Raw genomic sequence first — 15,448 nt, 5'->3', positions numbered from 1 at the left:
GAGTGGGAAGTCATTTTATTTGGCTATTTTATATTATTCTGTTTCTTTTCTTTTTAAGTTTTCTCTAGGGAGCATTTGTCTGATTTTGTAGAACTCAGTTACTCATTTGAAACCTTTATTTTGGAATTCTAGATATTTATTACAATAAATGCCTAAAAACTTGGTATTTCTACTGTTTTTTTATGTTACAGAAAAGACAACTGAAAGATAGAAATTTTAATTCATTAGAGATAAACTAAAGAATGGGAACAAGATAGTGGTAAGTCAGAATGAAATCTAACACATTACTTTTAAATTTGGGAAAAAATCTTTGCCTTGCTGCACTTGAGCTACTGTCAGTCCCTCTCGTTGCTCCTTTGGCAAACTGCTGTCATGTGTACTGTACCCGTATCACCTTTCACGGCCGTGCTTTCCAGAATAACTAGAAATCTTGGATCTCCATCATTGTGGTATTGGGACTGAATTCTTGAAGATTACTTCCTAATTTAATAATGGAATGCCTATTCTCAAGACTTACTGTATTTAACTTTTGTAACATTTGATCATGTTTACCGTCTTTCTTCCTTGGAACTTTCTTCTTAGGGCTTCTGTGACATTACAGTATTCCTTTTTTCTTCCTCTTTTTCTTTTTGGATTGTTGCCTCTTCTCTTTCTCTTATCGCTCTTTTTTGCTAGTCCCCATCCCTCTGCTCTTTATATATTCAGTTCAGCTCAACATACCCAGCACCCACTTTGTACTAGGCACTATGGATGCAAAGAATAGGAGGAAGATTCCTGCCCCCCAGGAGCTCAGATTCTAGGAAGGCTGTTTCCTTTGGCAGGAGTTTGATAATTAGCCAGACTTTGAGGGTTCATCCTAACTTTGTCACTTAGTGTCTGTGAGGACAAGCCATTCAGTCTTTCCCTCATTTTCCTCCTCTGTAAACTGGGGATCAATGCTACAGTTACCTCGTGAGTTTATTTTGAGGACTGTATGATTGAATACAAGTAAAGTGTAAAGAATAGCCAGGCACATAGGATGTGCTAAAAAAATATTTGTAGTTTTCATCACCCATTCCCCTAGTCCTCAACCCAACCCTGCTAGGTATTTAGATGACTAATGTCCTCACCTTATTTAGGTCTTTGTTCAAATGTCACCGAGAAAGTCTTACCCTGACCACCTTATTTATAATACTTGTCCCCTTAGGGGGATGGGCAAAATGGGGAAAGGGGAGTTGGAGGTACAGGCTTCCATTTATAAGAGTGAATAAGTCATGAAGATGAAATGTAAAGCATAGGGAATATAGTCAGTGGTATTGTAATAGCTTTGTATGGTGACAGGTGGAAGCTACACTTGTGAGCACAGCATAATGTGTAGAGATGTTGAATCACTGTGTTGTACCCAAGAAACTAATGTTATGTGTCAACTGTACTCAGAAAATTAAAAAATAATTTACCCCCTCACTTGTCATCACTCTGTCCCCTTACTCTGCTTTATTTTTCTTCATAGTACTTACTGCTGCCTAATATTATAGTCTGTGTTTATTGTTTATCATCCTTACTACATTGGAAGCTTGGTGAGGTCAGAGCCTTTGACTTTTTTACTGCTGTACCCTCAACACCAAGAATAGTGCTCAGCACAGTGTAGGCATTCAATAAATATTTGTTGAATGAGTGAGTGAATAAAATACTTATTTAGATTTATTCATGTGTTTACTGATTGTTTTGTTCACCATTTCTTGCATTTCACTCTTTCTAGATTCTGTTTCTTCTTTGCTGAAGTATATCCTTTAGTAGTTCTTACATACGTCTCTCTTAGTGGTAAACCCTCAATTTTTGTCTCAAAGTATCATTATTTTCCTGTCACTTTGAAATGATAGTTTTAGTATAGAACACCAGATTGGCAGTTATTTTTTCTCTATGTTTTGAAGATGACATTAGTAATAGTATTATTTTTGTCTTCTGGCTTATATCATCAGTCTAACTGTAGATAGATATCTTTTCTCTCCCATTGTTTTCCTGATTTTGTTTCTGTCTTTGGTATTAAACAGTTTTGTGATGACTTATCTAAGTGGGAATTTATTTTTATTTATACTACTTAAGACTTGTGTTTCTTTTGTTTCAAATTCTTCGTGCTTTTAAAAACCACCTTAAACGTTCATTTTATATTCTATAACTGATCTAGTATCAGAAGTTTTTGGGAGTTTTATCTTTTTTTTTTTTTTTTTAACTTCTGATGGCTCTTGTTTGTGGTAAAGTTAATAATGTCTCTTCAAGGTTTTAGTCATTCTAAGGTCTTGTTAGAGGGACGTCACTCCCAAGAGGGTCTGTGTTTGCTTCAGCCAGGTGCCTTGGGATGTCACCTGCCCAGGGCCACTTTTCAGTAAGTTTCTTTGCCTCAGGTAGTATAAAACTGAACCTCAGATCACATTACAGCAGGACCTTGGTTACCATTCCCAGGGAAGACATTGGCCTCACCCCACAAATAATGGAACATAGGCCCACATAAACAGATGTACTTGTTTCTTCCACATATGTTTTCGATTCCGCCCTTTCACTGAGGATGCAGTCCCTTGACGGGGCTGGCTGTATTTATGTGTTAGTCTCAGTTTCAACTTCTCTGATTGGTGTGGGCCTAAGGCCCTGTCTCCGGTCTTCTTGTGTGGTCATTGAATCTCACACCCTTAGGTGTGTGAGGCCTGGAAACCCTAAAGGACTGCCATGCCATCAGCTTTCTTTTATTTTTTGGCCATTAGATATTTCTCTTACCCTCTGGTAAGCTCACTTATGTATATAGAAGGGTATTTGTTACATTTTATCCAGAATTCCTACATTTTTAAAAATATTTCTATTATCATAAGTTCTTGAAGGTCTTATCCTACAGTTTGTTGGCTTTGAGGACTCTTATTTCTAGGTTAGTGAGGAACTCCTCAGCAAGGCTTTAGTTGTAGGATTTATGTGTGGACAGAAAGGGATGTTCAGTATAATTCTTAAAATATGGATGTGTTTTTAGCTAAATTTTAAGCTTTTTGGATGCAGGGCCTGTCTCATTTGTTTTTTGTGTCTGTGCATTTTCAGAATAAGAATAATCTTAGAACTTGACTATATGCTAGACAAAGAACATGAGATATCTAAAGTTCAACTGGTATTATTTTAATATTTGTAGAAGTTGTGTAGCCCTTATACCCTGTAAGAATGCCATTGTCCATTCTAGTTTTAAGGTCTTTAGAGTTAGGCAGAAAATGGAATATTTTAAGGTTTTCAAGTTTAAAAGTCTTTAGAGTTACATGGAAAACACAAGGCTTGTCTATCTTTAGATAAAGAAGAGCAAGTTACAATCAAGTAATTAACCTTCCTGAGAGTGGTAGAATTCTACCATTAGACTAATGAATTAGTAATGTTATCATCCCCTCTCCCCCCACCTTTGAAGTGATAGAATGACTGGCGTAGCAGCTTTAAATAAGGATTTAGTGTGTCCCATCAAAATTGCTGACAAAAATTTTGTTACTATTCCAGCTGTCAGGTTGTGGGTAATATCAAAATGTTAAGAAGGCAACCCCCATGATATTAAATAGGATTGTATAATATTTGGTGTGAGAATGTCTATAGCTCCAGATCTCATATCAGCTGAAATTTCTGGTTAAATGTTACCTTGGTTAACTTGGATGATAATTGTCTTCTGTAGTGGCTAAGCATCTTTCAACTTCAGGAAGATTTAGAATTAAGAATAGAAATGTCTAAGAGAATCAAAGCTGCAGTAATAATATTTTTCTGTTAAGGGATATGTGCATATTTGTTATGGCTAGTGAGGATGATAAGCATGCAATTCCAACTTAAAATGTATTAGGGAATAATGGAGATCTGTGTTTTTTTTACATAATTTATGTTAAGTACTTTTGGGGAACATTAGGAGAAGTTTAAGCTTATATTATTTATAAGTAATTTACTAGGCTTATAAAAATATTTACATGTAAATTATTATGCTTTATTGAGTAAGACAGTTGAGGAACTAAGAAGGAAATAAAATATATTACATTTATAAATGTAGGTAAAGAATTTTGGTGGCATTTAATTAACCAGGTATGAAATGGGACCAAACATTATGTAAAAGCATCTTAAAAATGACTTCTAAAATCTGCCACTTTTGTATGTGGGAAAAGATTTATAAGCTGGATCTATAAGCTTTAAGGAATAACTGAAATTTTGCTTTTTTTTTTTTTGATTTTATTTCTTTATTTGAGAGAGAGACACAGCGAGAGAGGGAACACAAGCAAGGGGAGTGGGAGAGGGAGAAGCAGGCTTCCCGCTGAGAGGGGAGCCCGATGTGGGGCTCGATCCCAGGACCCTGGGATCATGACCTGAGCCGAAGGCAGATGCTTAACAACTGAGCCACCCAGGCGCCCCGAATTTTTGCATTTTTTAACTTGAATAAGTTGAATATTTTAAATATCAAAGTGAGCTTCTGAAGAGTACAAAAATTACCCTCGTGGATACAAAACAGCTCCTGTCAGCATGACCTGTAGTATTCAGTGTGTTTCTTGATTTGATTGATTTGTTAGGTAATAGGGAAGATTTAATGTGGCCTTTCATATTGTGTAGCATATGTCTTGTATTCATTAAGATTTCAGATATTTATTGAAAAAATTAATATTTTGAAGAGACTCCTGAATATATCACCATAAAATATTTGTTTTTAATCTGATAGCAAACAACTAAAATTTCTAAAGTTCTTTTTTGGAACTAGAACTTATCATTAAAGGTTAACTTTTGTGAAGTCACTTGATTTATGAAGAAGATGTCACCGCAATTCAGTAGGGAAAGGTGGGTCTTGTCACTAAATGCTTCTGGGTTAATTGAATGTTTATGGGGGGGGAATCTTGACCCTTCCTAACTCATACTATATAGAAAAATTAACTTGAAATAGATCATTACTTAAAATGTAAAAGGTAGTAAGAATACACTTCCAGAAGAAAACATGGAAGGATGTTATCATGATCTTGGGGTAGCAAAGATTTATTAAACTGGACACTAAAGTATTAAAGACAAAAGACTGATAAATCAGAATTCTAAAACTACGAACTTCTCTTCATGAGGGGATACACCATTAAGCGAGTAAAAAGGCAAGCCATATACTAGGAGAAGATATTTGCAATGCATATATCTGACAAAGGACTTGTATCTAGAATATATAAAGAATGACAGTCAATAAGAAAAAGTCAGACAGCTGATTGGAAAAAAAAAGTGTACTAAGGACTGGAATAAGTTACTCTGCAAAAGAGTATGTTTCATACTTAAAACATAAAACACCATGTTTACGTGGCCAATAAGTGTATTGTTGAAAAGGTGCCCAACATCCATAGTCGTTCAGGAAAGGCAAAGTAAAGCTACAATGAGATACCATTACACCCCACCAGAATGGTTAGGATGGAGCAACTGGTACTTTCATACATTGTGGATGCGAGTGTAGAATGGCATCACCACTTTGGAAAATTGTTTGGCTCTATTTACTAAAGCTAATGTTATATATACACCCTGTGATCCAGCAATTCTATTCCTGGGTACATACTCCAAAGAAATGAATGCTTATGTTTACCACGAACATAATCCCCGTATTCATAGAAGCTTTAATAATACCCTCAAATGGAAAACAGCTCAAGTGCTCATGAACAGTAGAATAGATAAATTGTAATTATATTTATACAATAGAATACTACACAACATTGAAGAAAGATAAACTCATGCTACTTGCAGGAGCATGGATAAATTTCACAGGTAATGTTGAAAGAAAGAAACCAAGTACAAAGTATGTACTGTAGGATTCCATTTTTCTGAAACTGAGATAGGCAATACTAATCCATGATAATAAGGTCAGAATAGTGCTGACCTTACCGGCTGACATTGGCTAAGAGGAACCATGAAAAAGCTTTCTGGGATAGCGGGAAATGTTCTGTGTCTTCATCTACAGGTTGTTATATGGTATTAAAATTTATTGAGTTGTGTAATATATGTACATTTTACTGAACATATGTTATATCAATGAAAAATAGATTTACAAATTTTATGAAGTATTATCTCCACCGACAGAGGGAGAACGTGAGGCTTATAGATGTTAAGTGATAGGCTTATATAATCAGTAATTGGTGGACCTGGGAGTAAAAAGCCACCCAGGTTTTCAGATTCTAAGTCTAATGCTGACTTCAGATCACCATGCTGTTTTTCTGTGAAGTTAGGAATAGTGATTTGCAGTGTTTTTATGTCAATATAACATCCCGCACAGTTCCTATACTTATTAGGTAAATAATAACTTTACTGATTTGAAAAAATAGCAGTCATGTATTTGATGAGAGTGGACATTAAAATTCTTAATCTTTAATGTTTGATTTCAAATCATAGGTCCTCTCATTTCTGTTTAAGCTTTGTTTTTTGCCTCCTGATTTCTTTTTTTTTTTTTTTTTGCCTCCTGATTTCTTAACAAACAATTTCTCTTGGACTCAGAAGTCTCATATATTGACTCCAAGTTCTTATAGCAAAGTATCATTATGAACTAATTGAAACTTATGTTTCTTATCTTTTTATTAGATAGGGAAAGAGATGTTTCATTGTTTATTTCTGGAGTTATAGGTTATAGATTAATATAATAGCAAAATTATTTTGCTTTCTTTTCCAGAAGTTAACTTTAAGCAATCTGGCTTATGTTCTTGGGCATATCTAGGACTTGTTCTAAATTACTTATTCTTATACCAGCATTCTAACAATGTATGAACAAAAAAATTAGAATAATCATTAAGCAGAATGCTAGAAGAAATAGAGCTCAATAGTTAGGAATCTTAAGAAGGAACCTGTATAACAATTGGAGAAAATTGTGTTAGTATCTTAGAGCCTGTTTCTTAATATGGTGTGGAATGAAGGGCCTCTTTGAAAGAGGTCTATTTCCCTTTGACTTCTGGAACCACAGAAGAGTGGTGCTATAATACAGACATAAGACAGTTTTCTCTCTGTTGCCTGATGTTTTATGGAGATTTGCCAGGCAGTAATCTAGTAGGTCAACTAAGGATATGAACTCTGAGCCCATGTCACTAGGACATGTGTATTTCTGGAACATGCCAGAAACTTTGTAGCAACTCTATAATTTCACTTTTTAGGTGCTCAGATCTTTTACTTAGTGTTGTTGTAGTACAATCACATTTAAAGTTTTATTAACTACTGAGTAGATAATGTGAATAATTAAAATTTATGTAAGGTATAAGGAGTCACAATACAGTAGCTTTTTTTTTAAAAGATTTTATTTATTTATTTGAGACAGAGAGAATGAGAGAGAGAGAGCACATGAGAGGGGGGAGGGTCAGAGGGAGAAGCAGACTCCCTGCCGAGCAGGGAGCCCGATGCGGGGCTCGATCCAGGGACTCCGGGATCATGACCTGAGCCGAAGGCAGTCGCTTAACCAACTGAGCCACCCAGGCGCCCTACAGTAGCTTCTATGTACCCACCAAGGAGTTTAAGATAAAGAACTGTACTATTACCTTTGAATACCCCCTATGAGTTCCTCTGCATTCTGTCCTCCTCCCCTTTCAGAGTAAGACACTGTCCTGAACTTGGGATTTATTGTTCCCTTGCTTCTCTTTACTTTCAGTACATATATTTGTGTCCCCAAACGGTATCCTATGTTGCCTACTGTATGTGTCCTTTGAACTTACTTTCTCCCTCAACATAAGGGTCCTGAGATTCATCTGTTGTTGTTGCATGTAGTTATAATTCATGTTCACATGTATATTGTATCCATTATGTGAATATATAATAATTTATGTATCTGTTCTGATACTGGACATTGGGTTGTTTTCAGGTGTTTGCTATTACAAGCAGTGCTGATAAGAACATTTACATATAATATTGATAGTTAATATGGCTTAGAAAGAAGAAATCCTGGATTTTGGAGGAGATTAGGCTTATTTGCATATGATAGAAAAAGGCCTATTTCTTCCCATTCCTAGAGGGCAATAGAGGAGAACTGAGCATAGTGTAGACCACCCAGTCTTTGGTCTGCACATCTACCAGCAGTTCTCTACATTTGGAATACTGGGAGCTAGTACAGTGTCGTCTTCTCTTTGACGATCAGGGCAGAGGTTGATGATGCTTTGTAAACCTACTGACGTCTCTCTTTCAAAAGAGGCCAGTAAAAGAAGCCTTGAGACTTATTTTTTACCCAGCTTGGAAGCTGTCACTGAGTCCTTAAATTGAAGCATGACATTGTGCAGTGACGCGCTAATGGACGAAGTACAGAGCAGAATCAAGGATGTCCTTTGGGAAGCTGACAGAGTCTGTTACAAATGTAATGTCAACCTGCAGTGAGATGGAACTGAAGACTCACAGACACAGGCACACTTTCTGGGAGATATGTGACTTGCCACCAGGCACATCTGGCTTCCCGAGTGGTTTCATTCAGACCATTTATGAGCCTATCAGAATATTGAGTGGCAGGACAAGGTCAGCAGCCGCAAGCACTTGGAATGCAGCCTGTGTAAGAGCTTTGAAATAATTCTTCTCCCAGCACAGCTTTCCTGAGCCGAATGCGTGTGCAAAATGGACTACACAGGACTCCAAAGCGACTGTTAAATAGCAAGCCGAAGTGGGGAAAGCACAAGCTGAGAAGGCAGAAGTGTTTCAGGATTCTCTACCATTCAGCCCTAAGCAGTGAGGCCTAGCGGGGCAAACCCAGCAGCTGATGAGCAGCCTGGCATGCAGCTGGAAGGGACGGGCTTGCTGTTGGGGAGCAAAAAGCTTCAGGCCGGCTGTGCGTCTAAAAAGCAGACCCACAAACAATGACGGACTATTTGAATAGCCGGTGCAGCTGCTAACAGAAGGGCAAACTTGACGCATTTTCTCTGTGGAGGAGATTGTTGCTCTCATTTTATTGTCTTTGGCCTTACCCGTGGGTCTGATTCAGGAAAGACATTTATGCATGCACAAATGTATAAAAATAAAAGTAAAGTTCTGCTCTACTACTTTCCACTCCTTCATCAAAATAGAACAAAAGTTCAGTCAAAAAATAGTGGTTGCAATGAAATAGTAGGAATAGAGCATGTAACATTTTTAGTTTTGTTTTTTTTTAATCAGTCTCATCACATGTTTATTTTATTGGCAGATACTTAAGAGTCTAATCATGCACTAGAACTAATACCACAATAATATCTTTATATTTGAAAATGCCTTGTAGCCATTGTACTATACGCTATTTTCTGTGATTTCCTTTTCTGTGATTTCTTTCACAAGATTGCTTATTCATCTTTGTCTCCTCCCAGGGCCTAGCAAACTAGTGGCCATATACCTCCTAATAGGTGGTCAAATACTTGTTTAGCTGGACTGAACTCCAAGGATTCCGATGTCAGCATGTTATAACCTAATGGACAGACATCCAGTTTTCACCAGCTTCACTTATCCTTAGCAGTTTCATGTAGTGGTCTAATTCCAACAGTCTGATGATGCTCTGTTAGACCTGCAATATGTCAACAGTCTTTCACCTTTGTTGCCTCGAGTTTGCATCCTTCCTGGCTTTTCATCTTATTTTCCTGTTTTGCTGGATTCCAAGTTATATACTTGTTTAGCTAACATCCTTCACCATACATAGTTATCGAAGTTCTTAATTCACATGTGGGAGCCTGTGTAATTTGAATGTTCCTGTGATTACTTTTGACACTGTCAGAACATGAATAACATTTTCACACATAAATTAATTTGTATATAAAAAGATTTCATTGTTTAGCCTACTAATTTGATGACTGAAATGTTGGATTTTCCAGTAATTACGGAAGCAGAGGAAATCATTTTGATTGTCAATAAATTAATAAACTATGCAGATAGACATATTTTGAATCCCCTCCTTTCAGCTTTTAATGCTTTTGTAAAAATTGAAGTGTAATTGACACTTAATATTATATTAGTTTCATATGCTTTGTTTTTTTTTTTTTTTAAGTTACTTAGTTTTGGCTTAAGATAGTAATGAATAAAGTAATTGGCTTTCCATTACACTATTATTAGATGGAAATAGTCTGTATTGCCCTCTATTGGTGATTAGTTATTTTTGACAAAGTAGTTGCAGTTATACATATTTATTTGTGTTTAAAAATTGTGTCAACTGGTATGTTTTACAGAAAAGCACTTTTTTTTTTCTCAAGAAAAATACTTTTAGAAACTGACCTAATAGTTACAGCCATGAATTGGCAAAAGGGGACCAACTGAGATTTGGGGCTTCTTGATTTAATAGTTTTATTGACTAAAGTAGTTTGAAATATTTTTGCCTTTGATTAATTTTCATTTTAATTTTTTCTTGTCAGAGCTCCACCTCAGATAAGGCGTCCCAATCGAGAAGTAAGACCTCTGAGGAAAGAAATGCCAGGAATAGGAGGCCGGGGACCTGTAGGCCGAGCACATCCTATATCCAAGAGTGAAAAACCCTCTACAAGTAGAGACAAGGATTATAGAGCAAGAGGAAGAGATGATAAGGCAAGACTCTCTTTGTAACTCATTCCCTTGAAGCCCATGACTTTTGGTGTATATTATATATATATTTTTTGGCTTTTCAGGGTACCCCGGTTTTGACATGGAAGAGATTAAAAAACAGTCTGATTATAAAACCTAAGTAGTCTTTGCATTTTGAAGGCCATTCTGCAATGCTAATAACCTCAGAAGTATATTTAAAAAAACATACACACAGATCTTTAGTAAAATGGATCTTGGAAGAAATATTCAAAATAAAGTTTTAAAACTTAAAATATATTTTAACAGCTGTTCTATATTAAAATGAGCAATAAATGAAAGCTGTTGTAGGGGAAAGACTTATTAGAAGGATGTAGATTTTTTTCTCTTAATTAGAGAATTTTCCTTGGTTGGGGTTCACTGTGTACATTTACTTTATCTGGGAAATTGATGGGTGAATGAACATAGTACTAGGTGGAAATTCTGTCCTGCCCTTAAAATGGACTTTTTAAATAATGTTACAGAGGAGGGAGCAGGCCAGGGTGATCAACCCATCTTTTAGCCTTAATTTTAGGGAAAAGACAAAATTAGATTTTTAGTGATAGCATTTTCCATTTCCATTGTGAGATCATACATGAATGATGATTATTATTGAATTGCCACCAAGAAGTTTTAAATTTTCCTAGCTAGGGGTTCAGGATATGTCCTCATGTTGATGCCATGACATTTATAATGAAAATATAATTTATCACTAATAGCAAGTTGTTATCCTTCAAAATTAGATGCTGTGTTTGAATATTTTTACCATGCATAATTTCAGTCAGTAGATCAGGACTCCGCACAGACCACCTTCCCAGGCCTTGTGCATATTTAATCTGTGGTAGAATAAAACTGGTGTTTTTTGAGTATTTCTATTCATGAGATAGATTCAAAGATAGATTCTACTTGTTCTTGTAATTTGTCAGAGCTATTATACTATAAAACAGTGATTCCGTCTCTGATACTTGTTGGGATTTGTGAGGGGGCACTAATTAATGAATGAATTAATCATTCCTGCTGGTGAAATTGAACTGGTTTTCTGCCATTATCAAAAACCACCTGAATGGATACTTAAAAATCTCTGTCTTATGTGTCATCTTTGTTTCCTCCCTTGTTCTTCATTTTTGTCAGCTAACCTTGGTTTGCATTTTAGAGCATAAAGTAGGGGCTGAAGTTCAACCCTCACTCTGCTAGTAGCTTTTAGGTAAACTTTTAGAACTGGGTGGGAAACTTTTAGTCTTTACCTTAATTTCACGTAACACAAGAGAATAATCTTGGTCATGGTTTATTGGATGCTTCCCTGCTAGGCACCATTCAGAGTGATTAGACAGTAATTCAGGAAACAATCCCATGAAGTAGGTAGTCATCTTATAAATGAAACTGAGGTAGAGAGCTGAAGTACCTAACCCAAGGTCAGAGAGTAAGGAATGGGGCTTGGAATGGAATTTGTGAAGTCACAGATCTTTTTCCTCTTTATTTTAGGATTTTTTCATATTATGTAGTTATCCCTACCAAACGAGATTAAAAATATGGATTGGATTTGAAAGGAGTCCCAGAACAATTAAATAAATGTTGATTTTTAAATGTGATTCGCAAGCAAAGAACAAAGCAATGAGGCAGCATTTGTTGAATGTCAGATTTTTCTGGAGATTGCAAATTGTCTCTTAAAAAGTTCCAAATAATTTTCTAAATCTTACTCTTTCATTGACATGTAAGTACTCAAATGTCACTGGAAAGTAAGCCCTTTATTTAAAAAACAAAACAAAACAAAACCCTACAGTTGTTTGAAGATCAAAGATGTTTTCTGAGTCACTCTGGACACAAAAGGGACTACAATTTAGAAAAACAAACTCATGCAAAGTTTATTAGAATTTGAAAAGTGTACTTGGTTCAGTTATTATTATTGTAAGCACTGAAATGCCCATTAGAATACTAGTGTCCTTAAAATTTACTGAAGGCTGTGATAGGGTTTGAGGGAGTTTAGGTGAAACTGACAGATATCCACAGCCTTTGAATGCTAATTTGAAAATGAGTACCTTGTATTGGAAGGCTCCTCAGAGATATTGTAGTCCCCAGTGTTATGTTTTGAAAATTAGTTTTGTGTATTGCAACCAGCTTAAAAAAAAAAGGAGAACAGACTAGAAAATTCAGAATGCTTTAGTGATAGTAAGGACACTGTTATTTTGAGAAAAAAAATATTTAGTTATATGAATATATATAAAAACTTAATCATGTAATTATATATTAGTATATAGTAGCTCATGATCTCAAATGAATTTATTATTTTGTGTCATGGTCAAAAGTTTGAAAGGTGCTGCTGTACTCCAACCACTTAACTTTATAGATGTAAAAAAAAAAAAAAGTAAGGACAAGAGAAATTACATATCTCGCCCAAGATTCTTACTGTCTTTGGATTTTTTACTTTAGTGTTGCCCAAACTGTGTTATGGGGCAACTAATAATAATTGCAGGAGCAGTTGTTACTTGTCCTTGAGTACACTTAACCTGTACTAGCCCCTTTTTGAAGTTTTATATGTATATTGGCTTATTTAATTTCTATAAATTCCTGTGACCTCAGCATTATTTTCCATGTTCTACATATGAAGAAATTGCACCAGAGTCACACCTGCAAGTAGATGGGGGAACTAGGAGCTGAATTCTTTAACACCTGAGCTTTTTTTTTTTTTTTAAAGATTTTATTTATTTATTTGACAGAGACATAGAGAGAGAGGGAACACAAGCAGGGGGAGTGGGAGAGGGAGAAGCAGGCTTCCCGCTGAGCAGGGAGCCAGATGTGGGGCTCCATCCCAGGACCCTGGGACCGTGACCTGAGCAGAAGGCAGACGCTTAACGACTGAGCCACCCAGGCGCCCCTAACACCTGAGCTTTTAATCAGTATGCTATATAGCCTCTTATTTGAAAATGCTTAGCATCTTATTTTAAGGTATCATCAATACCTGTTTCTTGTAAGAGTTCCAGTTCATTTTCTGGGAGTGATTAAATCTTCTTTTCCTCTTTTTTTTTTCTTAAACTGTTGACGGGCTTCAAGTTGGGTCCAAGCTTAAAAATACTGTTTTTCAATAAGTAACAATCACTTTGTAGAGTGATCTGTTGTTCAGCCCTTACAGTTTTTCTCTCCCTGAGGTCCACAGAGTCATCATAAAGCAGGTTCATTACCTTGTTTCCTTAACACACCTTTATTATGTGCGTACTCTGTGTTTGTCATACTTGCAGGTACTGGGAATAGAGACTTTAATAAAATGTGACTCCTGGCCGCACGTTGATTATTTTCTTATTGATGAGAGGGAGTGAGATGAATCAATTAACCTTGACAGCTATATTTTTCAGTCTTATTTGAATGTACCTGAGAAAATTTGATGTATTACTATTTAACTACTTAAGCCTAGAGTCAGTATAGAAATACACATAGAAATAACAGATGCATTTTTTAAAATTGAAAAAGGATGGTTTAAAATTAAATATTAAGTAGCAGAGGAAATGTTTTTGTATTATAACCAAAAATAAAGTTAATTCATAAAACTCTGATTCTCAAGTATTTTTAAAACTATGACTTTATGGTTAATTAACTCTTAGCGAAATGAGCAGTGCTTCCATTATGATCTCATGATTAAAGCTATGTATATATGTTTTTAAATAGAATTCAAATTGAAGTATGATAAATTATGTTAATAGAATTGATTTAAAGTTATTAAACTTAAAGGAATTCATTTCATTGAATTACATGTAACAAATGGCCCTTTCTGAATACCTTCCTTCTCATCACTGAGTAAGTCTAGGGATGTCTGATGTGGAGAGATGTTGTAAACTGGATTGAGAACTGTTGATAAGTGATTATACAAATGAACAGTGAGTTGAGAAAAACTTTTCTTTTTCTTATGAAGAAAAGGATACTGTCATATGGGGTACTATTTGGTGAACGATGATCATCTAACTAGCAGTGTATTGGTAAATGTTCAATAACTAGTTTTCTGAAAAAAGTGTGTATATACACATTCACACGTTTGTTATAAATCTGACTGATATAAAGGATGTCATAATTTACAAATAAATATATGGTGCTCTTTATTGTAAATTCTGTAGAGCGAATGGACTCTCACAGAATGCCTTTGCTGACTTTTGCTCAGCTCTTATATCTGTAGCCAACCTATGGTTGCAGTTAACAATTGAATAAAGATGTAGTTCTGACACGAATGTTGGTTGGTATTTTTTTTTTTTTTTAATTAATGAGTCAGATGAAAGTAAAACAATAGAAATGCATGTTGGTAGTTCACTCATTCATCAATTATTTGAGCAACTTTCGTGAAGCAGTTAATAGTTTTCAAATACTGGAAAAATATTTCCTTAATTTTTGTACTATTTACAACGTAACAGCTACAGAAATGGCATACTTTTAAGTATCCTCAGCATTATTAACATCTTCCCCATTATTTTCTTAAGTCTAGACCATTAACAAAACAATAAATCAAGCCCTGATTTGTAGCATCAGCTGATTTCTGTGATATAAATACTTCTATGACCCATTTCAAGCTACCAACATGATGTCGCTCAGCTCAGAATTGAGATGAGCTTGGACATCCCTGTGACTGTGAGCCAGTGGTTTTTTTATTACTAATTAGTAATTCTGATGTTGGGTAGCTCACAGCCTAATAAGAGCAATGATCCCTTTGGTAGACAGACTCATTGTTAGAAAATTGTTTTGCTGATCTGAAATTTATATCTTTTCTTACTTTCTATTGGTCCTGGTTCTTTCGTTTGGAATAATATAGAGGAAATAGAGGTAAATAGGTCAGTTTGTCATGTGGCTCCATTAGTGTTTTCTTCTTCAGCTTAAATGTCTCTAGTGTCCCTGATCCTCCTCTAGATGATGTGGTTTTTGAATCTTTCATTGCCTTGGATATTCTTCTCTGGGTGCAATTCACTTGTCACTTGAAATGCAAGAC

At 35.6% G+C, this 15,448-nt stretch overlaps 1 protein-coding gene across 8 annotated transcripts in view; it reads left to right on the top strand.

Annotated features, from left to right (window-relative positions):
- Nucleotides 1–15,448, top strand: part of KATNAL1 (katanin catalytic subunit A1 like 1) — a 113,400-nt gene that overhangs the window by 29,531 nt on the left and 68,421 nt on the right. For all 8 annotated transcript variants that reach the window (XM_081814792.1, XM_031036052.2, XM_006727981.3 and 5 more), the window contains exon 4: nucleotides 10,308–10,476. In XM_081814792.1, the coding sequence (XP_081670918.1) occupies nucleotides 10,308–10,476 (169 nt within the window). The remainder of the gene's footprint in view (nucleotides 1–10,307; nucleotides 10,477–15,448) is intronic.

Source organism: Leptonychotes weddellii, chromosome 3, assembly GCF_054177405.1.
Source record: "Leptonychotes weddellii isolate Sample4059 chromosome 3, ASM5417740v2, whole genome shotgun sequence".
NCBI lineage: Eukaryota > Metazoa > Chordata > Mammalia > Carnivora > Phocidae > Leptonychotes > Leptonychotes weddellii.
This window is presented reverse-complemented; position numbering and strand designations above follow the sequence as displayed.